This window comes from Notamacropus eugenii, chromosome 1 (genome assembly GCF_028372415.1).
Source record: "Notamacropus eugenii isolate mMacEug1 chromosome 1, mMacEug1.pri_v2, whole genome shotgun sequence".
Classification (NCBI taxonomy): Eukaryota; Metazoa; Chordata; class Mammalia; order Diprotodontia; family Macropodidae; genus Notamacropus; species Notamacropus eugenii.
In genome coordinates, this window is record NC_092872.1 from 621,639,086 (window position 1) to 621,666,279 (window position 27,194).

The 27,194-nt window shown below is 36.5% G+C and overlaps 1 protein-coding gene across 2 annotated transcripts in view; it reads right to left on the minus strand.

The window, feature by feature from the left end:
• Window positions 1-27,194, minus strand: part of ADAM9 (ADAM metallopeptidase domain 9) — a 107,582-nt gene that overhangs the window by 46,784 nt on the left and 33,604 nt on the right. For both annotated transcript variants that reach the window (XM_072635117.1, XM_072635116.1), the window contains exons 5-12: window positions 26,410-26,486; window positions 25,747-25,957; window positions 17,905-17,970; window positions 15,314-15,385; window positions 14,065-14,234; window positions 10,030-10,111; window positions 4,095-4,228; window positions 1,529-1,700 (exon numbers count right to left, since the gene is read on the minus strand). In XM_072635117.1, coding sequence (XP_072491218.1) covers window positions 1,529-1,700; window positions 4,095-4,228; window positions 10,030-10,111; window positions 14,065-14,234; window positions 15,314-15,385; window positions 17,905-17,970; window positions 25,747-25,957; window positions 26,410-26,486 — 984 coding nt within the window. The remainder of the gene's footprint in view (window positions 1-1,528; window positions 1,701-4,094; window positions 4,229-10,029; window positions 10,112-14,064; window positions 14,235-15,313; window positions 15,386-17,904; window positions 17,971-25,746; window positions 25,958-26,409; window positions 26,487-27,194) is intronic.

The following is a 27,194-nucleotide window of genomic DNA, read 5'->3' on the forward strand; positions in this document are numbered from 1 at the left end:
ATCAGTGAACCAAAGTAGACGTATAACACATAGCGGTAAATGACTATAGTAACCTTGTGTATGACGAATGCAAAGACTTAAATTTTGGGAATAAGAATTCATTATTTGATAAAATTGTAGAGAAAGCATTTGGCAGAAATTGGGCATACACAGATCAGTGTTTACCATTTATGAAGATAAGGTCAAAACAGACACATGACCTAGATGTCAAAAGAAAATTAGAAGAACATGAAACATATTGTCTATCAGACTTACGGATAGGTGAACAATTCATGAATAAACAAGAGATAAAGAGCACTGTGAGGTGTAAAATGAATAATTTTAATTACATTAAATTAAAAAGTTTTGTACAAATAAAAGCAAAGTAACCAAGATCAGAAGGAAAGCAGAAAATTGGAGAAAAAAACTTATAGACAGTTTCTCATACAAAAGTCTCATATCACAAATATATAAAAAAACTTGTGAAATCTATATGGATATGAATCATTCCCCAATGAATAAAGGTCAAAGGATATGAACAGGCAGTCTGCCAATGAAAAAAATCAAAACCATTTATAGTCACATGAAAAAATGCTCTATATTATTACTGATAAATGAAAATTAAAACAAACGAGACATCATTTTACACCTATTGGTTAAAATGATATAAGGTGAAAGTGACAAATGTTGGAGGGGATGTGGGAAAAACTGGGACACTAATTCACTACTGGTGGAACTGAATTAATCCAACCATTTTGGAGAGCAATATGGAAGTCCACTGTCTATAAACTTTGACCCAGCAATACCACTACTAGTTCTGTTTCCCAAGTTGATTAGGGAAAAAGGAAAAGAACTTTTATGTTCAAATACATTTACAGCAGCTCTCTTCGTGGGAGCAAAGAACTGGAAATTGTGGGATGTGTGTCAAATGCAGAATGGCTAAACAAGTTGTGGTATATGATCATGATGGAATGTTACTGTGCTATAAGAAATGAGGAACTCATGGAAAGACTTGCATGAAATAATGAAGAGCAAAATGAGAAGCACCAAGAGAATGTTGTACCCAGTAACAGCAATACTGTTCTAGGAACAATTTTGAACAACTAAGTTATTCTGAATATTATACTCAAATCAACTACAAAGGATCTATGCAGAAAGATTCTATCTGCCTCCAGAGAAAGAACTAATAAACATAAGTACATATAGTATGGTTTTACACACAGACACATGCACAGACATTTGTGTCTAGTGGTAGCCACCTCTAGAACAAGGGAGAGGAGAGGAAAAAACAGAGAATTAAAGAAAATTTGAAAGGAAGCACAGAAAGCTGAGTAGCTTTAAAAAACGATATACAGTACTTACTATAGTTTTTCGAAAAAAGTAAACAGTGTGAAATGTAACTTCATGGTTTTGTAGTGAATCCTCTTTTTATGTTATGCTATCTATGTACATGAAAATGTTCATTTTTTATCTTTATGCATTTACATTCAAAATGAATAATTAAAAAAGCAGAATTCAAAAATGTAGTAATGTAGTAATGATTACTGACCTTTGGAGACCCACAGTCACATTCTTCTCCAAGATCTATTATTTTATTACCACAGTAAGGGGCACTGTAGGCTTCATCAGGTTTTGGAATATTAAGTAGACAAGTTCCTCCTTTATTTAAAGTTAAATTCTCAAAGTCATCTGCACTGCAACTACTAAAGTTTCTGGAACCTCTAAAAGAAACACGGGGAGAAAAGTTTTATGCTATTTTGCAAGCCTGAAAGTACAACTAAGCCAAAAAAGCAAAAATAAAGTTTTCATATTGCTTCATAAAAGAGAACAAATACTTATAAGAATTCATATTTATTTGGGAAAAAAACATTTTTAAAGTTAATACAGAAAGATGCTCTTCTCTAACAATATATTATACTAGCATAATGATGATGATAGCTCATTTTTATAGTGCTTTAAGGTTTGCAAAGTATTTGATGCCCATTTTCTTGTTTGAATAATGAGAAGCATTTACAATAGATATCCTTTACTACAGCATAATAAACAAAGCTCACGTTTATATAATGCTTAAGTTTACAAAGAATTTCACTCACAGCATTCCCCCACAATTAAAACATTTTCCTCATAGAACAGTTATTATGTTGTTGTTTAGTTATTTCAGGCATACCCAACTCTTTGAGACCCCATTTTGGGGTTTTCTTGGCAAGGATGCTAGATTTCTTCTCTAGCTCATTTTACAGATGAGGAAACTGAGGCAAACAGAGTGAGGTGACTTGTCTAGGATCACACAGTTAGCTAGTAAATGTCTGAGGCTGGGGTGGAAGTCAGCAAGATAAGTTTTCCTGATTCTAAGGCCAGCGCTCTATCCGCTGCACCTCATAGCACTACAAGGAGAGGGTGAGACTCAAAGAAAGCAACTTGCCAAAGGGCAAGCCACAAGTGGTAAAGTAAGGACAAGAATCCAGGAGGTCTCCCTCCAATTCCCTTGGGCTTTTTCCCCCAGTATGTTATACTGCCTCTCCAATCTCACTATATTCTTCAAAACATATTCTTCTAAACTAATGGCTAAATGTCAGCCTCCAAATTATGTAGAGCTCTCTATAACCGGCTCTGAAGTCCTATTTTCTTGGCTATAATTAGTCTAATATAAATAGCTATTAACATTTGCATTTCTTAATTACACTTGCCTAATATACGTAAACAGCATCTGTAGAATGCCCCCAATATACCAGAGTCAAACATATATATGTATGTTTATCTCTATCTAGACATGGATCTATATATCACTGAGTTCAGGGACTGTCTGTATCTTTTTGTATATCCTTAGTGCTTAGCAAAGTGCCTGACACTTAGCAGATGCTTAATGTTTACTGGGTGGGGGGGGGGGGAGGGGAGTGGGTACAGTCTAAGATTCAAGGAGACTAGAAAGGTGGGCAGGGTGGGGCAAGTTAGGATAGGCTTTGAACATCAGACACAGGATTTTATATTTGATCCTGCCGATCACAGGGAGTCACTGCAGTTTATTTTGTAGGTAGGCTATATGGTCAAACCAGCACTTTGGGAAGATCATTTCCTTAATAAAAAAGGTTAATAATTTCATTCATATATATATATATATATATGTGTATATATATATATACATATATATATATATACACATACACATATATACATATATATACATACATATTAAAATAAACAAAATACATATATAATAATTTTAAAATTTAAAATTCTAATCCAGCCATCTAATTTTTAAAGATGAGGAAACTGAGACACAAAGACTGAATGACTTGGGCAAGGTTTCTATACATTATTTGATGGCAAAATCAAGGCTAAATCCAGGTTTCCAAATACGTATCCTCATTTTTGTTTGGTTTTCTCCAAACCCCCCCAAAAGAGGAAGGGGGCAGTACTTTGTTTCTCTAATCTCTGTCAGCAGTTTTCACAACAACAAGCAAGAACAGTTTTCAAAATGTGTTTATGGAGACACATGGTCTGGGAGTTTCCTCTAAATGGTCTACAGGTTTAGTCTCTGGAAAAAATAGAAAGATATAGTAGAGCATTGGGTTTGAACTTGGAAGACTCAGAATTTCAAATTCTCGTTGTGATATATATACTAACTATATAATTAAATGAAGCCATATAAATCTATCTGAGTCTCCTTTTACAAATCTGGAAAAAAATCATAGGACTTAATGCTGGAATCGCCCTTAGAAATTATCTTGTCCAACCTCTTCATTTTACAGGTAGGGAGACTGAGACCCAAAGAGTGAACTGATCAAAGCTACAAAGCAGAAAAGTGAAGAGTGGAGACTCAACTAGACCTCCAGCTTCAAAATCCAGTGTTTTCCATGTTGCAATCTCTGTACCGACTACAACATGACTGTTAACAAGAGAAGGTCTTTTTTAAAGTTTTACAGGCATTAAAGCATTGCATAAATGTGAGTTCCTATTCAAGTTTTCAACACGTTCACACTTTTATTTCAGAGATTAATAGCTTATGACACTGAACTTCTAAAATAACAGAGTGGCTACTCATTCACTCAAGTTTGAGGGTCATTTCTCTACTTTACTATTTATTCCAAGACCAAGGAAGAAAATGTTTGACTCACGATGCTCCTGAATTCATGATGCAGCTCTTTGCTCCACAACTGCAGTTCCTCCCATCATCATGGTTCATTCCCAAGTTATGTCCCAACTCATGAGCAACAATGGATGCAAAGGTCTCCACACTGATTTGTCCAAACTACACAAAAGGAGGAAGATGATTGCAGAGTGCTGTTTCTCAAAGTTATTTGCTCAACAAAAAGAATTTCATTCAGTTTTAACAAGATATTCTACAAAGGCAGAATAAAAACCAACAATTACAAGAATGTCTTTTGGATTTGTATGTTCAAAATATCAGCAATATAGAGAGTAAAAGTAGGGACTTGTTAGAATTCTCCCCCCAAACCCAGCCAAATACCTGTAAAAAAGGACTCTAAACAAAATTCTGGAGCTGCAGAACCCACAGAATGAGAAAGTGAAATAAATCTCCAGCCCAAGACAGCCTGGAAGGTTGAGGGGAAGCCTCTATCACATGAGGCTGGGAGCAGAGTGCAGTCCAGCATGGGCCGCACCAGCACAGATAGGACCTGAGCAAGCCTCAGGGGGAGTGATTTTCTGGCAACCATGGTGGTTTCCAGACTTCACAACACCAAAACACCAAGGACAAATTGGAAGGTCAGTGGAAAAACCTGCCTGACTGTGTGAGACAGTACAGTGGTTCAGCCCCAGTCCCAGGGCAAGGGAGAGGCTGGAGGAGCCCACCATAGCCACAGCAGCAAGCACAGTCCAGTAGCAGCAGCTGTTTCTGAAGCTCTAGGGCCACAAATTTTCAAGCAGCTGACAGTACACCCCTCCAACACCCCACTGGAAGCAGAGAACTATCTTGACAAAGAGTTCAAAAGTCAAGTAAATGGCTGGGGCAAAAAAGCAGAAAAAGAACCAGACTACAGAATCTTACTTTGGTGACAAGGAAGACCAAAGCATGCAAACAAAAGAAAACAAAGTCAAAGTTTCTCCATCCAGAGCCTCCAAGAAAAATATGAATTAGTCTCAAGTCATAGAAGAGCTCAAAAAGGATTTTGAAAATCAAGTAAGACAAGTAGAGGAAAAACTGGGAAAAGAAATGAGGGTGATGCAAGAAAATCATGAAAACCAAGACAACTGCTTCCTGAGAGGACCCAAAACAACCCAGAAGAAAATAACACCTTTCAAATTAGACTAACCCAAATACCAAAAGAGATCCAAAAAGCCAATGAGGGGAAGAATGCCTTAAAAAGCAGAATTGGCCAGATGGAAAAGGAAGTCCATAAGCTCACTGAAGAAAATAACTCCTTAAAGATTAGAATGGAGCAGATGGAAGCTAATGATGTTATGAAAAATAAAGAAATTACAAAACAAAACCAAAGGAATGAAGAAACAGCAGACAATGTGAAATATCTCATTGGAAAAACAACTGATCTGGAAAATAGATCCAGGAGAGATAATTTAAAAATTACTGGACTACTTGAAAACCATGATCAAAAACACAGCCTAGACATCATCTTTCAAGAAATTATCAAGGAAAACTGCCCTGATGTTCTAGAACAAAAGATAAAATAGATACCAAAAGAATCCACTGATTATCTCCAGAAAGAAATCCCAAAAGGAAAATTCTTAGGAATATTGTAGCCAAATTTAAGAGCTCCCAGGTCAAGGAGAAAATATTGCAAGCAACCAGAAAGAAACAATTTGAGTATTGTGGAAACACAAGCAGGATAATACAAGATCTAGCAGCTTCTACATTAAGGGATCTGAAGGCTTGAAATATGATATTCCAGAGGTCAAAGGAGCTAGGATTAAAAACAAGAATCACCTACCCTGTAAATCTGAGTATAATACTTCAGGGGAAAAAATGGTCATTGAATGAAAGAGAGGACTTTCAAGCATTCTTGTTGGAAAGATGAGAGCTGAATAGAAAATTTGACTTTCAAACACAAGAATCAAGAGAAGCATGAAAAGGTAAACAGGAAAAGAGAAATCATAAGGGACTTACTAAAGTTGAACTGTTTACTTTCCTACATGGAAAGATAATATTTGTAACTCTTGAAAGCTTTCTCAGTATGAGGGAAGTTGGAGGGATTGTATACATATAGACAGAGGGCACAGGGTGAGTTGATATGAAGTGATGGTATCTGAAGATAAAAAAATTAAGGGACGAGAGAGAAATATATTGAGAGAAGAAGAAAGGGAGAAATAGAATGGGGTAAATTATCACTCACATACAAGAGGCAAAAAAAGCTTTTTTCAATAGAGAAGAAGAGGGAGGTGAGAGGGAAAGAGTGAACCTTATCTCACTGTATTTGGCATAAGGAGGGAATGACATGCACACTCAATTTGGTATGAAAATCTATCTTACTACAGGAAAGTAGGGGAGAAAGGAATAAGTGGGGTAGGGAGGATGACAGAAGGGAGGGCAAATGGAAGAAAGGGGTAATTAGAAGTAAACACTTATGAAAGCAATCAAATTAGGAACTTTTGCTGATTCAATTTTACTAAAAGTGCCTCAGATTGAATAATGTGATTCAAGAAGATCTTTCCTACTCACTGATGGGTCTGTCCATTTTGAGAAGTTTGATTAAGGGAGATGTTTTGTAGGAGGGTCCCAAGTACCTTTTGTTTTTTCTATTGAGGCACTGGGACAGAGAGTTATGGCCTCTGACTCTAAAAACAGTATAAATACCCTAGGAGTGAGGTTTCACTCTGGGGCTTAGTTTTTGTAAGAAGGTTTGAGTGCCAGAGGAGGACTCTGGGAAGTCACTTTAAGGAGCCTCCCCAGGTTTGAAATCCAGATGTCAGTGCTTCCCTCTCTGGTAACTATGGTCAGATAGTTGGGGTTCAAATGTCTGTTGAATTCAGGCAGAGGAAGCCATGTCTGTTGATTTTTTGATTTCTCTGTATTTTCTTTGAAGTTCAGGGTGCTGACTCCCCTGAACTAGGTGAATGATATATGTGCTTGGTTAAAGGAACGACACATTTGTTTGATTAAAGTACTTGTTAACCCTTCAAAAGTTGCCTTTCCTTTTATGAATGCAGATCTAAGAACCTGGGATAGCAGACCCCCCATGTATGCTGGGGTACTTACAGTTACAACACTTTTGAGGACGGATAGGGCCAAAAGAGAGAATACAATCAGGGAAAGGGGGGAGACAGGATAGGATGGAGGGAAATATAGTTAGTCTTTCACAACATGACTGTTACAGAAGTGTTTTTCATGACTACACATGTATAACCTATATCAAATTGCTTGTCTTTTCAGTAGGTATGGGTGGGCAGGGAGGAAGGGAGAGAAACTGGAACTCTAAGTTTTAAAAACAAATGTTAAAAACTGTTTTTGCATTCAACTGGGAAATAAGACATACAGGCAATGGGGTACAGAAATCTATCTTGCCCTACAAGAAAATAGAAGGGATGGGGATAAGAGAAGGGAGGGGTGTGAGAGAATGGAAGGCAGATTGGAGGAAGGGGTAATCAGAATACACACTGTCTTGGTGTGGGGAGAGGGGAGAGATGGGGAGAAAATTTGGAACTCAAAATCTTGTAGAAGTAAATGTTGAAAACTAAAAATAAATTAATTTTTAAAATTCAAAAAATAAACAAAAAGATATCAACAATACATGGATTGAAATGCAATGATTTTTAAATAGCAATTGATAGGAGATATCCTGGATAGCTTCTGAGAAACAAAGTGATGGCTTCAGTTTTCAAGGGCCAATGATACTGTATCCTGTTCATCAATTTTTTTAGTCATAGTTTAAAAGAATGTCCAAGTATTAGCAAATTTCAGTCACAATCTTTGTTGGAAGGCAAAAGAGCTAAAATTACAACCCAAAATCACCTAACCAGCAAAACTGAGTATAATGCTTAGGGAGGGAAATGAATATTTAATGAAATAAAAAGACTTTCAAGCATTCCTAATTAAAAGGTCAGAGATGAACAAAACAAAATTTGATCTTCAAATGCAAGATTCAAGAGAAGCATTAAAATATAAATAGGAAAGAGAAAACCTAAGAGATTCAATAGGGTTAAACTGTTTATATTCCAAATAAGAATAACTTTGTAACTCTTAAAGAACTTTATCACTATTAGAGTAATTAGAAGGAGTATACATAGACAGAGGATGCAGGTACAAGTTGACTATAATGGGATAATATCAAAAAAAAAAAAAGAAAAATTAAGAGGTGAAAAAAGAAAATTGCACTAGAAAAAGAGGGAAAGAAGAGACAGAATGAGGTAAACTATGCATAAAAGAGGCACAAAAGCTACTACAATAGAGGAGAAAATGGGGGGGCAGGGTTGGCAGACAATGCTTGACCCTTACTCTCATTCAGAATTGGCTCAAGGAGGGAATAACATAACAGCAGCTGGATATAGAAATCTGTCCTACCTTATAGGAAAGTAAAAAGGGATGGGGAACAGAGAAGACAGAAAAGAAACCAATAGAAGAGAGAGCATACAAGAGGAAGCAGTGGTCAACAGTAAAACACGTGAAGAGGGAGGGGTGAATGAGAGAGAGAAGGATAAACAGGAAAAACAGGAGGGAGGAGTTATCATAACTGTAAATATGAATGAAATAAACACCCATAAAATAGAAGTGAATAGCAGAATGGATTAAAAAGTAGAATCCTACAATATACTGTCTCCAAGAAATCACATTTGAAACACAGAGACACACACAAGCATAGTAAACAAAGGGGCAATTTAGGATGAAACAAGAATTTAAGAAGAAACAAGATATAGAGAGGATTACAAAATATAAAATAGTTAATTTTGATTACATTAAATTTTAAAAGTTTTGCACAAATAAAACCAATGAAACGAAAATCAGAAGGAAAACAAAAAACGGGAACTATTTTTACAAGTATTTCTGATTAAGGACTCATTTCTGCAATACACAGAGAAGTGAGTCAAATTTATAAGAATCCAAGTCATTCCTCCAATTGATAAATGGTCAAAGGACATGAACAAGCAGTTTTCAGATGAAGTAATCAAAACTATCTATAGTCATATGTAAAAACACTCTAAATCACTACTGATTAGAGAAATGCAAATTACAACAATTCTGAGGCATTACCTCACACCTATCAGACTGACTAGTATCACAGAAAAAGAAAATGAAAACGAAAAATGTTGGAGGGGATGTGGGAAAATTAGAATACTACTGTGCTGTTGGTGGAGTTGTAAAATGATTCAACCATTCTGGAGAGCAATTTATGGTCAAGGGGATATAAAACTGTGCATATCCTTTGGTCCCCCAATACCACTACTACATCCCAAAGGATCAAAAATGGGGGAAAGGATCCATTTGTATAAAAATATTTATGGCAGCCTTCTTGTGGTAGATAAGAATTGGAAATTGAGGGGATCCCCATCAGTCAGGGAATGGCTAAACAAGCTGTATGACTGTAATGTACATGATTGTATATGGAGTACTATTGTGCTAAAAGAAATAATGAGCAGCATGATTTCAGAAAAACCTGGAGAGACTTACATGAATTGATGCAGATTGAAGCAAGCAGAAACAGTAAGCAGTAGGAGCGATACTGTAGACTGTGAATGGCTTAGCTACTTTCAGCAATACAATGACTGACAATCGCAAAGGACTCGTGAAGAAAAATGCTACCCACCTCCAGAGAAAAGACTGATGATGTTTGAATACAGAACAAAGCATACTATTTTATACTTTCTTTTTTTTGTTCAGGTTTTATTCCATAAAATGACTACTGCAGAAATACATTTTACATGACTACACATGTATAACCTGTATCAAATTGCAGATTGCTTAGCATCTCATAGAGGAGGGAAGATAAAGAAGGAGATACACTATTTGCAAATCACAACCTTTTTAAAAAGTGTTAAAAATTATTTTTACATGTAATTCTGGGAAAAAACCAAAATATTTAATAAATAGCTACATAGATAAACAGTTAAATGAATGAGCAGTAAATAAAAAAGCCAACATACCACATTAATGCCTCCTGCATGGCTTCTTGAACACACTGTTCCCACAAATGCCATTCCTGCAGTACCTCCAAAGCCCTTCCTCCTGAATTGCCAGAGAAAGAAAAAAATGGAACTTGACTAATAAAGTAAAACCTCTTTCCTGTTGGTTAGGATGATGCCGTCAGTTCTGGCAGTAGGGAACAGTAGTAGGAAAAGCTATGTCAAACATACATAGTCAGAATGGAACAGAACAACAACTCATTGCACATCCATTATAAGAAGTGAAGTTTTCCACAGAAATGGATTTGTTCATTAACTATAACATACTCTCTAAAATAGCTAAACTTGTTTAAATTAAAACACTTTAATGGAAATCCTTCTAAACTTTAACTTCCATAGTCTTTTAGGGTTTACAAAGTGCCTTCTTCTCAGGAACCCTGATGAGGTGGGCTGTGCATATTTGATCCCCCTTGTGCAGCGGCTAAGTGGAACAGTGGATAGAACACTAGGCCGAGAGTGAGGAAGAACTGAATTCAAATTCAACCTCACATACTTAGGAGCTGTATCATCCTGGTCAAGTCACTTAACCCCTCATCTGTAAAATGAGGATAATAATAGTAACCTACCTCCCAGGGTTATAGTGAGGATCAAATGAAATATTTGTAAAGCAGGTAGCACAGTGCCTGGTATATAAGAGGTGCTTAATAAATGTTTCTTTCCTTCCTTTTATACATTTTTAAACAATCAGGGAGAGTAAGCTGCTTACACATTAGCTAAGTACCAAAGGTGGTACTTGAACCCAGGTCTTCTGCCTTACAATCCCACACCACCTCTTATATCCCTTGTCTTTGTAAAAAGGGTATTGTACTTTGATATTTCAAGGATTTTATCAGTACACACATTCTCTTCACTGGTACAGATAAATACCCTTCCACAATTTAGTACCCTGAGAACTATCATGAGCTGTTGGTGTCAAATAAAATTCCCTATAATCCCAAACCCTGCTCTTCATCATTACTGTGACAACCATTCCTTTTACCCCTCCATTCATTCCCTTATACTAGTTATGCTCTTGTCCCTTCCCTATCTCAATCCCTTTCCAAAAAAACTCAGTTCTTCAGTATTCTTTATTTTCAGGCCCTTTGTCTCTCTTTGTCCTGTGACTAATCATGCCTTTCCAAAATGGAACCCAGTATTAACTCTTACCATCAGCTGTTGTCATCCCTGACCCAGTACTGTCCTTGTTCTTATTTAACTGATATTGATCAGAGATAAAGGAATCAGAAAACCACTATAAATTTATCACATCTAAGCTCAACAGGGCTCTCACTACATTAACACAAACATTCTAATCCTTCTTGGTCAATAGTCTATTCTACTCTCCTCAGCAACTATTCTAAATCTCATGAATCCTTAAGCCTTCCAAAGGACACTCATATCTGACCCTCTCTGCTGAGAACATCATCTCACATTCCTTTAAAAAACTGAGTTTATTTGCCAATGTTATTTGCCACTATGTTGAAGGATGTGCAGCACAAAAGTCCAAGTTGATTCTGCATAGATGACGAAGTCTTCCAAGTTTTCCTATGTGTAATTATTTACACATAGGAATAATGTAACAAATGTAATAAAATCATGGTAATAATTTCATTCAGTCCAGTATACTACAAAACCTCTTAAATGAGAATCACAGTCACTTAAGATAGGAGTTTGATCTTTATGTCCAGAAAGGAAAAACTCAGTGGATGACTGTTAACTAGACTATATACTATGTAACTGGAAAGGCAACGTACAGAGCTTTTCTATTAGTGGCTTAGACAAACCCAACAACAGAAAATGAGTTTGGACCAAAGGGAAGGTAGGCTACAATGTCAATGAGAAAAGTTACAGTTCTTTCAATGCTTCTTTCTGGGGGAAAAAAAAGGAAAAAAAAAAAAGGTCCATTCTTTTTAATACCGTAATCATTTAATAAAGTTGTCTGGCTTTGAGACACAGAGTACCAGTCTCTGAAAAACTGAAGCTGAGGCTCACCCAAAGGACTACAGGAAGGTGCATAGTCAATGTGAGCAGGTTGCAAAATATTGTCAATAAGGAATTTCTTAAGAAAAGTGCTAAAAAGTAAATCATTGGAGAAATCGATCAGTCATATATAGGAATGAAAGACAACCAAGGAACAGTCAATGTCGATTATCAGTATCCACACAATGAGAAGATAATGCAAGGAAGGTTCTCAACATGTTGAATGAACTCTAGCAAAGCTACTGGAGGCAATGAACAAGTCCCAGTGAATGAGTAGGCACAGGATGTCTGTGATCTTACCATCAGAAGCAATTCCTGCTAATGAGATCACAGATTAATGGCAAGACTGCATTATTTGACATTTGTTCTAATAAGTCAATGGTATAACTGCATTTAGGAAGCTGATTTTAAAATGACTCCAAAATTCATAACTAATAATTTCCTGTCTGTTAGGGATATAGTCAATTTCATTAAAAAATAAAAATAATATTGCTCACTTTTCACAATGTCCAGTGATTTCCAATCTTTTCTGAAGAACACATCTATATGTCCTTATACATGTATGTATACCATGTATGTATGACCCTTCTGCCTACATACACATGACTCTGCCTCTTTCATTTCTTATTACTAGATCTTATTTTCCATTATATTTTTCTCCATTCCAGCCTCACTTCATAATGAAGTCACCAGAATCAAGTTATATGTAATGCTTTGGAGAATCTTTTTAAGTTTTTCATAAAAGTTATTTATCTCTTCAGCCACTACAAGTCGGCCAAAAAAACCCACTTTATTTTACTACTATTTTTGCTTATGCTCATTATAAAGACTACAAAGTAAGATGGTCAAGTGGCACACAGGTAATGATATCTCTTTTTTCCTTTGGGCAAACAAAGAAATCAATTCTCCCAACTTCTTTATTTACCTCTCCAAGCATAGTCCGGGACTCTCCCTAATATTTAGCTATAACTTCCTTATGTCAAAACTTCCTATATCAAAATTGTCAACACTAATTTGGTTCAATTATTCTAATAGAACTCTATAGTCACTCATTAGTCATGGGACAAAGATTTCTACATTTTCCCTTTGTCCCTCTCCTACCGTTCTGCCATGGTCACTGTAGAAGTGGAAGAGGGCTGTCTTGGATAGAGGGAGATTTTATAGTCGTCTTTGTTTCATGGACTGTCACAGCCAAGGAATTCATCATCTAGTGACCAACCATTAGTTCTGAACCCCTTTATACTTTACTAGGCTTGTTCTTGAGGGTAAAAAAAAACAAAAACAAAACAGAGCTTCCTGCTGGTACTATAATCAAAGCCTTAATAAAACCTGCCAGAGCTTGTGGTCCAGTGGTATAGTTTTCAAGAATTCAGGTTCACTTCCATATCACAATAAGCTATCAGAATGGGACGATAATCAAAATGGGAAGACTAAAATGTATGACTTAACAAACATACTATACTTTACACATTCATGAAAATATTGCTTTGTCAAAGTAATAAATTCAAAGTGGTTATGTATTTATTGTCAGGATGCACTGCCCAAAATATTTTAAAACTACTTTTGGAATTGTCATCAGAAACAATTTAGCATTGAAGTAAAAACTTATTTTTGCCCCCAAATAGTAAACCTGCTAGTTTACTCACTTTGCTGACCAGAAACATTTCTCCAAATAACTTTTGGATACTTCCAAAAATCAAATCCACCCTCATAGGATAAAGATTTGTTAACACAGAAGGTATTTTAAAGAATGTAATGTTGACTATGATGGCCAAAAAATGAGTTCCAAATATAATCTGAACAATGGAAGCATCTTTTAGAATAAATGAACAGATTTCCACAGCAGTTAATTTAAAGGGAACAACACTCACTTGAGCATGTAAGTTCTGTTCAAAATAAGTCATTACCTTGTAGTCACATTTTGAATTTTCCTTAAGGCTTAGAAGCCTTGAGAGAAAACAACAGTAATAAATGTGATTATCAAATAATTATCACTTTTTAATAAGACTACTTGAAATAAAAAAGAACATCACCTACAGAACTAACTGTGCACTGTCGTGTCTCCGACGTGGAATCAGTGACTTCTCTCGCCATTGTACAAAGTTCCCCAACACGTCACCAGCACTTCCAGCTAGGCTGATTTGGTTTGAGTTTGTCCAAATCTCTAAACCAACTAGCACGATGTGGATATTTAACATAATGTACATCTGGAAAAAAAGAAAAATACACCCCCCAAAAAATACATTTAAGAATGTGGGCCAAAAATAGAGTGTATGACAGATGTCATCCATGTGAGTAAAACAATTATAAGTTAAGTCCAAGGGAAATTGTTTCCTTTGTTAAAAGAATACTGTTAGTTATCATCTGGATACATACCTTGGTATTACCTTCGAGATAAAGCTATTTTACAACTTTATGTCAAATTATAAGGAGAGAGTGGGTATAGTTGACAAAGTGACAGAAGTGGAGTCAAGAAAGCCTAGATTCAAATCCTACCTCTAGCACACAATAACTGTGTGACCTACGTAAGTCACAGCCTTCTTTTACCTTCAGTTTTCTCATCCATAAAATGAGGACAATAATGACACCTACCTGCTAAGGTTGCTGTGAGGGTCAAATAAGAGAATATATATAAGCAACATGAAAACCTGAAAGCGCTATATAAATACCAGCTATTATTACTATGACTGTTCAGTGTGAATATTGTTGTACCGAAGTTTTAACTGTGGGAAGGAATTCTTATTTTAAAAGTTTCCCTTAATAAGAATATGAAGATACTATCAATAAAAAGCAAATATTCCCAGATAATTATTTTGAGGGCAAACATTGATACAGACTTCTCTCCAGCTAACATTATTAACTGTACCCACAAAAATACAATGTTAGTTGAAGCAACATTATTACAAAAATTGAGTTCCATGCAAACTATGTAACAAGTATTTTAAGGGGGCTATCAATCAAATAATATTAGTAAAGCTTCACATATTATGAAACGACATTGTCAGATCAACCTTAGATGAACATACATTCCATGAAATTAGGAGCTTTATAGTTTTAAAAGTATTCTAGATATCCCCTTTACACTTTTACTTCTGTTTCAAACGTAATAAACATCACAAAGCAGGACAGTCAGTCTACAAATCTAAGAAATAAAACTCTGTAAGACTCAAAGTAAAACACTACCAAGTCCCTGGATGATTCAGAGCTCAAACTGAGAAATTTACAATCGGTTCTGAAGGTTTGATATAAACAATGAATATTTTATCATGCATTAACCACAACTCACACTATCCAAGTAGTTTGCTAAATGTACCATCTCTTCCCTCACAGCAGTCTGATTACTCCCCATCATGTCATACTGAAAAACAAAACAAAAAAAGGAAAGAAAAAATGACTATCAAGATATGTAAAATGACAAGAGTGTAGTCTGAGAAGAGATTTTTAAAAAACAACAAATTAGTATGATCAGTTTACAAATCTTATATCTATGTCTAAATTTAAGGACAATCTACAGAAGACACCCAGAAAGATAAAGGAAATTAAACATAAAATGAAGTCTGTTTTTCATAAACATGAAATAACCCAAATGTTCCTCCAAATTAGCAAAGAGTTAAAAGTTGGTATAAGTTCACTGTAACATGTAAACCAAATTTATCACACATTTATACTCATTTAAAAATAAAACAGGTTTAGGAATATTATAGTATAGAAGGTTTATACTTCGAAGTTTCAAAAGATGTGATTTATCATCAATGTTTTCCCTTCACCAAGGCAGGTCACAAATTTTTCATACATTAACAGACTATCTTCATGGATTGCCTTGACACAAAACTAAATAAAGCTGCCTGGTAGTTAACTTTCTGGAGATGACAGAGAAGGTTTGAAAATATCAAAACCTCTAAAGATTCTATTATATAGGCAAAGAGGGAGCATGTTACTGTGGAGAAAATCTTTGCTCTATTCTATTTATTATCAGGTCAGTAAAAAACAGTGGTTCTCAAAGGTGTTGTCACAAAATTTTGCATGTTGCTGCAGATGAAAGAAAATTTATAATTTTATGTAATATAAATTTTACTCACCTAGAACATATGGTATAATATAGTATTCATACATAAATTCAAAAATAAACAAAACTTAACACATACACATTAACCTCAAAACACCTCAGACACTAAACTTTCAAAGAACTCCACAAACACAATTGCTTTTACTAAACAGGAAACTGTACATATGCAAGCAATCCCATACTGTGGCTCACTTACATATTTAGTGGGCCATGATTCCGCAGATCAAAGAATAACACTGTGCTATAAACAAAAATGTCTGAGACTGGTCTAAGAAAACTGATGGAACATCTTTCTTTGATAGTCAAAGAAGGGCAGTTTAAAGGTATCATCTTCATGTGCTAGATTTTATTTGTGACTAGAGTTCAACCAAAACAACTGCTTTTAAACTGAAATATATGGTTAGTCCATGTGTTAAATAAAGTAAAACAATTAGTGTGTCTATTTTTCTTCATTGTCTATATTTCTTCATTGAAACAAAAGGCTGTTTCGATACCCTGTGAATACAAAGAGACTGAACTGTGATTGCACTGGTGCAGGGAACATCCTAGAAAGGAAACTCTTAAAAAATGTAGGTAAACATCTTCTCCATGATTTATACATGATCTAAGTAAGAAAATGTTAATCATTTCACCACAGCGTAAATATTCAAGATAATTTATGACTCTGCTTTTATAGTCTTTTAAAAAAATAAAACAAATTGAACATAAGTTCTTTTTAAATCAAATTAGTGATAAGAAAGGCTGAATGAAATTTAGGTATGTACTTTCAAACTTTTCTGTTTCAATGTAACATTTCTTCTAGGGACATAGCATATAGTTACATAAACCTTTGAAATATTGCAGTATCTACTTCTGTGATTTGTGAAACGCTCCATAGATGCTACGTACCCATTTTTGGGGACACACTGATTTATCTTCCCTATGCTTTATGCCTTTTACCACTTAAAGGTAATGAACAAACCAGAAATGCAGTCTCTGAATGTCACTAACTTGTACTCTGAACCTATCCCACTACATATTTATTTATATATATAAATATATATGTATGTATACATATATATAAATATATATACACACACACATACTCACCTTCAGACAGATCTGTGAATTTGTCAATATTTAACTTTTTTCCCCCACACAGAAAGAACTGAGTGGTGCAAGTATCTATACATACATATGTGTATATTTGCAACGGTCATCATCCTTACACATAAAAACCTACATAGAAGGGACTTCTAATCATATTACTTAACTTTTCTGCATTTTTAAGAACAGTACTGACAGCATTACAGGAAGGAACCAAGAGCAAAGGTAATTCTTTTAAGGTTACATTATAACAGTTATCTAAAACTGATGAAGCTGAGAGTGTATCTTCTTATGAACAAACTCCCTGGTTACCATTTTGGTTCACTGTGGCATTTCATCATTGAATTTAGGGCTGAAAGATTTTAATTCTGTTATTCTTTTGTTAATCCCAGTCCAAATTTCATGTACAGTAAAAGAGGCAGACTTCCAGCTTAACAAGATACACAACTATCTGGAATTTCAGGAAGCAGAAGAGTCTGATCAAACAATAAAGTAGCACCTGATGCACTTGATTCATATTCACTAAGGTATCTAACTAAGAGAGGTTTCAATGCCAGCCTTCATAGCCAGAAAAGGTTCAGTCAAGGTAAGCTGTAAGAATGTAAGGGAAGAATTCCTAAGAAAGATATTTCAAAATAAAAAAATCTTGGATTTTCTCCACAGTAACATGCTCCCTCTCTGCCCATCTTTTCCAAGAAAATAAGAAAAATATTCAACAATCTTACCTTTTCTTTGTCTACAACTATGAATAGTTCCACATATCTGGTGTGTGGAAGGACAGCTCTTTTTCTCTGCCAAGAGAACAATCATAAAGGTAAATAATTTCAAAGGATCACACACACAAAAGAACATGCCCTAATCTCCATAATTTAAGAATACAACTGCTAATATAGATTTCAGAAAAACTTGGAAAAATTTACGTGAATTAATGCAAAGTGAAATGAGCAGAACTGTAACACTGTACACAGTAACAGCAACATTTCAAGATGATCAACTATGAATGACTTGACTCTTTTCAGTAATACAATGATCCAAGACAATTCCAAAGGACTCATGATGGAAAATGCTATCCACCTCCAGAGAAAGAACTGACAGAGTCTGAATGCAGATTGAAGCATACTATTCTTACTTTGTGGGTCTTTTTTTCCTTTTAGTCTGTTTCTTCTTTCACAACATGACTAATATTGAAATATGTTTTACGTGATTGCATATATTTAGCCTATATCAAATTGCTTACCATTTTGGGAAGAGGGGAGGGAGAAAATTTTGGAACTCAAAATTTTGCAAAAATAAATGTTAAAAATTGTTTTTATATATAATTGGAAAATATCAAATACTATTTTAAAAAGAATATAACAGCTGAGAGTATTATAAAGTTCTCATAGACAAGGGGGGAAATTTTAAAAAATTAAATTATCTGCTGCCTCAGATCCCTGAAAGGTTAAGTGACATTCTTAGGGCTTACACAGCTTGAATATGCCAGGATGGAACCTGAACTCTCATTTTTCTGACTTCAAGGCCAGCCTTCTATCTATTGGAGCCTCCTGCTTTTCATCATTTCTTACTGTGCAATAATCTATCACATTCATGTAGATATGTAGTAGGTACATTTTTAAGAATTTATTCTATTATTTTTTTCAGAAAGAAATTTACCTTTTCTCATCCCATTGCCTTACTCCTCATTGAGAAAGAAAAACAAAATTCCTATTATACGCTTGTAAAGTCAAGCAAATTAAATTTCTGCATTGGCCAAGTTAAAAAAAAATTAAATTATCCTTCTAGCTATCTAAGACAGAACAGTCAATTCTAGGATGAAATTGCAATACATTACAGAAGCTTTCACATGTAGACTAGGTTTTCTGAAGTCACAGAATTTAAATAGAGAATAATAATGTTGGGAGAATTTTTTGTTTTCTTTTTTCTACCAAAGGGAAAATCTGCTTCTACGTTGAAGGCCAAAGGTTTTTACTTACCCACAGCAGTTATGGGACACAGCTGCTACCACTCCCTCTCTTGAAGATCCCTTGCCTCTCTCATTTCTGATGGGCTTGCTCTTTGAATTATGTTTAGCCCAGCTTTTAGAAGACTACAGTAGTAGTCTATCCTTAACAAAGGGACACATCATCAGCCACTGCTGCCTGAGTTTCTCCCTGCCTTCTACGAAACCAAAAAGTTACATGCATAACTTATCTGATCAAGATAGTACCTCAGTAAAGTTTTAATACTTCATTTTTGACACATAACTATACTAGTAGTTGGCTCAGTGTTTCTAGTATCAATCAACAAGCATTAATTAAGCATCTACTACTGCCCAGAACTGAGCTAAGCAGTGGGGATATAAAGAAAGGCAAAAAAAGTCCCTGATTTTAAGAAGTTCACAGTCTAAAGTTGCAAACAACTATGTACAAACAAGATACATACAAGATAAATTGGGGAGTATTCTCAGAGAGAAGTACTAAGGCAGCATTAAGGAAAGTATTGAGGATGACTTGGAAAGGCTTCTGCAGAAGGTGAGACTTTAGTTGTGAATTAAAGAGGAAGTGGAGATGAAGACAGCGAGAATTCTAGGCAGGATGACCACCAGGGAAAAGAAATGACATCAGGAGATATATTCTTTGTAAGGAGCAGCAGCAAGGACGCAAGTGTCACTGGACTGTAGAGTGTATGGGGAGGAGTAAAGGGTAAGAAGACTGAAAAGGTAAGAATGAGCCAGGTTATGGAAGTCTTTATAAGACAAAGGATTTGTTAATTATCATGGAGGTAAGAGGGAGCCACTGGAGTTACTAAATGGGGAGAGGTCAGACCAATGTCTGACAGCTGAATGGAGGACAGGTTAGAGTGCAGAGAGAACAGAAGACCAATTTTTCAACAGTCTAAATGTGAGGCAATGAGGGCCTGCGCCTGGGTGGTAGCAGGGTCAGGAGAGGGGTAATATATAAGTACTGTTACAAAAGGAGAAACCACAGGTCCTGACAACTGTCTGGATGGGGGTAGTGGTAGTGACATAGAATGAGGAAACAAGGATGATACTAGGTTGCTAGACAGGGTGACCAGAAACACAGTGGTGCCCTCAATAATAATATGGAAGTTAGGAAGAAGGGAGTAAGGGAAGGAGGGAAGGAAGGAAAGAAGGAAGGAAGGAAGGAAGGAAGGAAGGAAGGAAGGAAGGAAGGAAGGAAGGAAGGAAGGAAGGAAGGAAGGAAGGAAGGAACTGCATAGAGATAATAACCACAACCAACAAGGTTGAGTAGATTACCAAGTTAAACAGCACAGATGAAGAAGACCCAGAATGACTTCTTGAGCGGGCCTCTGAAAGTTATTGGACATAAGCTGGATGAAGATGCAGCAAAGGAGACTGAAAGACTAAAATAAAAGGGCTGTCAGATAAAAGAGAGAGAAGGGTGTTCTGAAAACCTAAAGGAGAGACAATCAGAGAAAAGATGCTGATTGACAGTGTCAGAGGCTACATTGAGGTCAAAACAAATTAGAATGAAAAGAAGGCCACTATATTTGCCAATTAAAAGATCACCAGTAACACTGAAGCTAAAGTTTCAGTTGAATAATTAGGTTGGAATAGAGACTGTGAAAATGAAGAACAAAAAGGGAGGAAAGAATATGGAGATACCTACTGTAGAAGGTCTTCTCAAAGAGATTAGATCAAAAAGAGGAGGGAAAGGGGAGAAGAAGTATGGGATGACAGCTTGTGTGGCTGGACAATGAGAATGAGGAAGACGCAATCATGTCTGCTGTAGGCAGCAGGGAAGTAGTGAGTACAGATGGAGAGACTGAGGATTACTGACAGAACAGTTGTGCTGGAGGGGCCAGATGCTGGAGAATGAGATGAAACAAGATCACCTGTGTTTGCAGAGGGGTTCACCCTGGCAAGGAGAAGGACCACTTACTTCTTCATGTGAAATGGAGGTGACGGAGGACAAAGTTACGGAAATCACTGGAGTGATGTGAGATGAGAGACAGGGAGAAGAGGAAGCTCTCTGGGAATGGTTTCAATTTTTTCAGTGAAATATGAAGCGCCCTTCAGAAGAGCTGATGGGCAAAGTGGGAAAGTAACATCGACTAAAGAGGAGGTATAAAAGGATTGCCTTTTAGCAGTGAGGGCAACTTGTAGGAGATGTAGTCTACAGAGTTTTGCAATTTTTCCTCAAGATTTACTAAGCAGCACATGAATAGGACTGAAGGCACACTGTCAACAAATGGATGTCTCTAAAGCACAGGTTGGTCCATGTCATTCTTGCTTGAGAACTGCTACGGCCTGGTACCACCTCTATGACAAAATACAGACTCATCTTTTGGCATTTAAAGTTTCCTGCTTGTCTCCTGTCTATCTTACTAGGTTCTCTCTTTCACATACACTATTCTGGCCAGTTTCCTGCCTGTGCTTCCCCAAACACTCTGGGTATTTATACAGCTTACCTCCTAAAGATGGAAATGTTCTTCCTCTTCACATACACCTCTTGGAACCACTAGCTACCTTCAAGTGGCATCTCTTTAAAAGAGGCCTGTTCTGATTCTCCCAGCTGTTGCTACTTCCAAGAAACTAGCAGAAAATTAAAGAGTTTGAAAGGACCCCAGTGGCCACCTTGGTCCTTTCTACTCTGGAGCCAAAATGACCAAGTCAAATTTCTCCCTAAACACAGCTGATGTGTGCTTCCCCATCCCCCAAGTCTTCTCTTCTCCAAGCTAAACATGACCAGATCTTCAACGTGAAAAGAAAAAATCAGCTACTTTTTTTCAAATACTTTGATTTACTTTTAGTTTGATTACTGAATTAAGTTCCCTTCTTTAGGAAGAACTGGCCCTAAAATAAGCCAGACTAACACAGGTGTATTAAATCTAGGTTACCTATAGATTTAGTGAATAGATAGACTGAGAAGACATCATCATTTAGCAGCAGATAATTTAGAATAAGACATAATAAAATAATCATAAGATTACTTTTTTTTAAAGTTAGGTTCCCCTTTCTGGCAGACACAGGGCTTGACCAGAGGCTAAGTACCTCTTCCTGGCAGCTGGAGAAAGGTTATCCAGAGGCTTAATTTCTCTTTTCACTCCAAGTGTTATAAGCTCCCTTTTTTTCTTGAACTAGAGTCTAAAATGAGTCATGGACTCTACTAAGGAGATGGGGGTGACTGCTAACCACTAACCACAAGTTCCTCTTTCCCAGTGCTTTCTGGTTACAAAAGGTACCACCTGAAAAAAAAGGCATTTGGCACAGGATTAAGAAAGTCTAGGAGCTTACTAGTGAGGTGACCTGTCTTGTTCAACTGAATTATGTTCAAAACAAGTTTCTATGATTTTTCCAATTTCTCTTTTTTGTTATACAAACCATCTCTGTAAATCACTCCGTGTCTCTGACCTCTTGAGATGTCAGGTAACCTGGCTTAATATGTGAATACTAGCTTTGCAAATTAAATCATGGATGGCTCAGTAACTTTATCCTCAGTATCCTTTTTATTTCAGATAATCCATTTTAACAAACTGATCCTCATGACATGGACTTACAACACCTTCACTATCATGACTGGTCTCCAAACACTCTCCAAGTTTGTTCATGACTTTCCTAAAACTGTAGGTCCCAGAACTGAATATGACAAGGTCCAACAATGCCAAAGAATAGGAGGACTATCCCCTCTCTATTCCTGGAAGTTATGCCTCTCTTAATGCAGCCCAAGGGCACATTAGTTTTTTTCAATGCCATACTACACTGCTGACTCACACTTAGCTGGAAGTCCACAAAAAGCCTTAGCTCTTTTTTCAGGAGAACTGCTGCCTAACCATGTCTCTCCAATCTCACGCTTGCAAAGTTGCTTTTTTTTGGACCTGCTCTTAAGACTTTGCCTTTATCCCTACCAAATTTCATCTTAGACGCAGTCCAGTGCTCTGTTCTGTCAAAATCCTTCTGAATCCTGAATCTATTTGACTTTTTAAAATTCTTTGTAAGTTCTTCAAGGAATTCTTTTTGAAGAATCTGTGACCAATTCACGTTTCTCTTTGCAGCTCTGCATGTAGTTGTTTTGACTTTACTGCCTTCTGAATTTGTGTCTTGATCTTCCATGTCAGTAACAACTTTCCATGATCAGGTTCTTTTTGTTGTTGTTTGCTCATTTTCCCAGCCTGTTTTTATGTTATGTTATGTTAAAGCTGGGTGCTGCTCCCAGGGTGGAGGTGGCACTGTCCCAAGCTTCAGGCCTTCCTTGCTTCTTCCAAGGGAATGTGATCTGGGGAGGTATGGTCACTGCTCTGGTCTATGAGCAACCATATGAAATCTTCAACACCCTGGACTGGGACCAGGGCCTCTCCATCCCTGCAGCAGAAAGTACTAGTGAGCTAGTGCTCCTCTTCACCCTGGGACTGTGACCTAGAACTGTGTATGGGCAATGAAAACAGGGTCCTGCAGCCAGTGCCAGCAAACAGTCTCCAGTAATCTTCTCACCAGTGGTTTGACCCCCTTACCATCTGTGGGCTGAGGACTCCCGCTGATGCAGCTGCAACCACACCCCAAAGCCTACTGTGGCCTGGGGCTATGCAGTACAAGCTTGGCTCCAGGCCTGGCTACCACCCAGTGAGATAGACTTTTCACATTGATTTCCTAAATTGTCCTGGGCTAGAAAATCATTTCACTAAGACCTTTTTTTGGTTCTGCTGCTCCACAATTCAATTGGAGGTATTATTTTAATGTTGTTTGGAGGGGAGTTTGGGAGGTACCTACCTTTACTCTGCCATCTTGGCTCCAAGAGAAGGATCCTGAATCTATATATAAAATCTACCTAAACATTTTAAAATTGGCTTTCTAATTATTTTTGTATATAATTCGCTTATACTGAATTAATGCTTGTAGAATGGAACTGAACAAATCTAAGCCTTAGCATCAGACCTATCATGACCGTTTCAGCCTGGTTTCCTAGCTTTTTGTTACAAACTAAAACCACAATCCCAAGAACTTCCTAAAGTCAAACTTGTTTCCAAGGGAAACCTATTGTCTATCCAGACAAATTAATCCTGTGTGTCACAGCTCAGATTACCATTCTATTCTGTGCCTGTAAGGCAGATACTAGAACATCTCTCTGCAGTCTGACAAGAAATAAAATATAATAACATAGTATTCCAAATCCTCAGAGGCCACAATATTTATATAGTACTTCTGATTCTATAAAACTCTGATGGTAAAAATGATAAAGGGGGGGAGCTAGGTGGCACAATGGATAGCACATTAGGCCTAGAGTCGATAAGACCTGAGTTCATATGCACAAAGGGCTACAAAAATGTGTATACCCTTTGACCCAGCAATACCACTTCTAGGACTGTATCCCCAAGAGATCATAAAAATGAGGGTCCCACATGTACAAAAATATCTATAGCAGCACTCTTTGTATTGGCCAAAAACTGGAATTCAAGGGGATGCCCATCAATTGGGGAATGGCTGAATAAATTGTGGAATATGAATGTAATGGAATACTACTGTACTACAAGAACTGATAAACAGGAAGACTTCAGAGAGGTCTTATATGACTTATATGATCTGATGCTGAGTGAAAGGAGCAGATCCACGAGAACTTTATACACAGCAACAACCACAGTGTGTGAGGAATTTTTCTGGTAGACTTAGAACTTCGTTGCAATGCAAGGACTTCAAAAATTCCCATTGGTCTCTTAAGGCAAAATGCCTTCCACAACCAGAGAAAGAAATATGGAATCTGATCACAGAATGTAGCAGATCATTTTCTTTTGCATTACGTTTTGGTTTGTTTTATGATTTCTCCCATTCATTTTATTCTTCTATGCAACATGACTAAGGTGAAAATGTATTTAATAGCAATGTATATGTTGAACCTATATAAAATTGTATGTCAACTTGAGGAGGGAGGGGGAAGGGAGAAGGGGAAAAAGTCTAAGTTATATGGAAGTGATGGTAGAACACTGAAAACAAATAACATAATAAAAAAAAAAAGACCTGAGCTATAATCCAACTTCAAACACAAGCTGGGTGACCCTAGGCAAGTCATTTAACCTGTCTGCCTCAGCTTCCCCATCCATAAAATGGAAACTCAGGTTTGCTGCGCACATTAAATAAGATAGTAATTACAAAGTGCTTAGCAGAATGCCTGGCACATAGTGAACAGTATGTAAACGCTCACTGTTATTGTAAGAGGGATAAAAGCAGCCATATTTATTAAATAATATAAATTTACATAGCAACTGTGGAGGTCATAGTAATGCTTATCAAGCTTTCTTTAAGCTTGTAGACTGATACTGCCAGCATTTGATCTATTTCTAAAACAGTGTATGAAAATTCTAAACTAGAGGTCCATAATCTTGTTTATGCCTTGAGCAGGCTGGTGAAACCTATGGACCCCCTTTTCAGAATCATGTGGCTTTTAAAAATTCATAACTAAAGGTAAGGCCATATGTTAGTTGGAAGTTAGTGAAATGAAAGATATACCTTTTTTTGCATACAAGTTTACAGATCACCTTGAAATCAATCCATGGACCCATATTAAGAATACCTTTTTAAAAACTGAACAGTAGAGGGCACAAAGGAGTTTCCTTACCCTCAGCAGCTGAGTCATGCTAAGAGACTGTTTCTGTAATTCTTTTTTCTCTTCATTTTCTGTGGTTGCTTTCTTCAAGTCTTTAGTAGTTACTCCACAAGCCAGAGGTTCTTGCTGAACATTGTCCAGTCGATAAATGAGGTGCTCAAAATGAGAACTAGATTTTAGAGGTTCAATCCCATAGCTGGTACTCTCCAAATGTAGCAATCCCCTAAAAATTTAATCACTTTCAAAATTAGTGAATTGTAAAATTCACTTAAATAGAAGAAGTTCACATTCTCAAAAACTAAAAAAGCTTGTATTAATCACAGAACACTAAATATAAACAGGGCTTTGCAGACAGTTGAAACTAACCACTTCACTTTACAAATAAGGAAATGGAAGCTGAGAGAAATGCCTTAGTGGCAGAGCTAAGATAAGAATCTCAACCTTCTGACTCGAAGACTAGAGACCTTTCCACTACATACCACATTACATCTCACAGTAATATACAAAACTCCTGGAGAAGAGCAATTCACATTCAAATCACACAGTCAAAACCCCTAACAGTTATATCTGGAATTTTCCAAAGTTTTATAGATAAAATGACAGCAAAAAGAAGAAAATTGGAGGTGAGATTTTAAAAATGTTTAAATAAAAAGCAGATTTACTAAATTGCTTTACCTGAGCCCAAAACAAATGCTAAGTGCAACAGATGAATTTGGGACACCTTCCACATAGCCCCGATAATGACAATGATCCTAAATGAGAAAAAAATATTATCTATATCATAATCTTATTGCTGAAAATCACCAATGAAATTAAGTTCTATCTACTATCAAGAACTCTTTGTAACTTACATTACATATAAGGGCTTAAGAATGGAATTTTTAAGATACTGTTTCTCCATTCCCATAATGTAAGTACACAAATGCTTAGGCAGAAGGGCCCAGTGGATGCTAAGAACAAACAGTTCCGCCCTGATGACATTCCAACCTAGAAGTAAACAAGGTAGCGTTATGTGTAGTTTAACATTTCAAAACGGCTATGGAGTTAGTGAGTGAAGACCATGGGGTCAGGAATACCAAGGTTCCACTCTGACTGAGTGACTGGTGACTATGTAACTTCATCTTTCAATGCCCCAGGAAATTCTCCAATGCATCATGCAGTACAGATGCTGACCTGTATGGTAGGAAGGGTTTCCTTCTTCAGGAGTTCCTTATATAAATGAAATCACAGGATCAATTTAAAAATGTATCCAAAACACAGATACTACAGGGAGCAAGGGTAGTCAGCTGTCTTCTAGTACACAAGAGGGCCTCCCAAGAAAACGCTAACTAAAGCATCAGTATTGTTGTTAAGATGGACACTGTTATTTTCTTATGTTGGCAAATTTGTTACACTTATGAACTGAACTGTCTTTCTAAAGGTAATAACTCCTTTCCTTAAAACTGGTCAACAGACAGTGA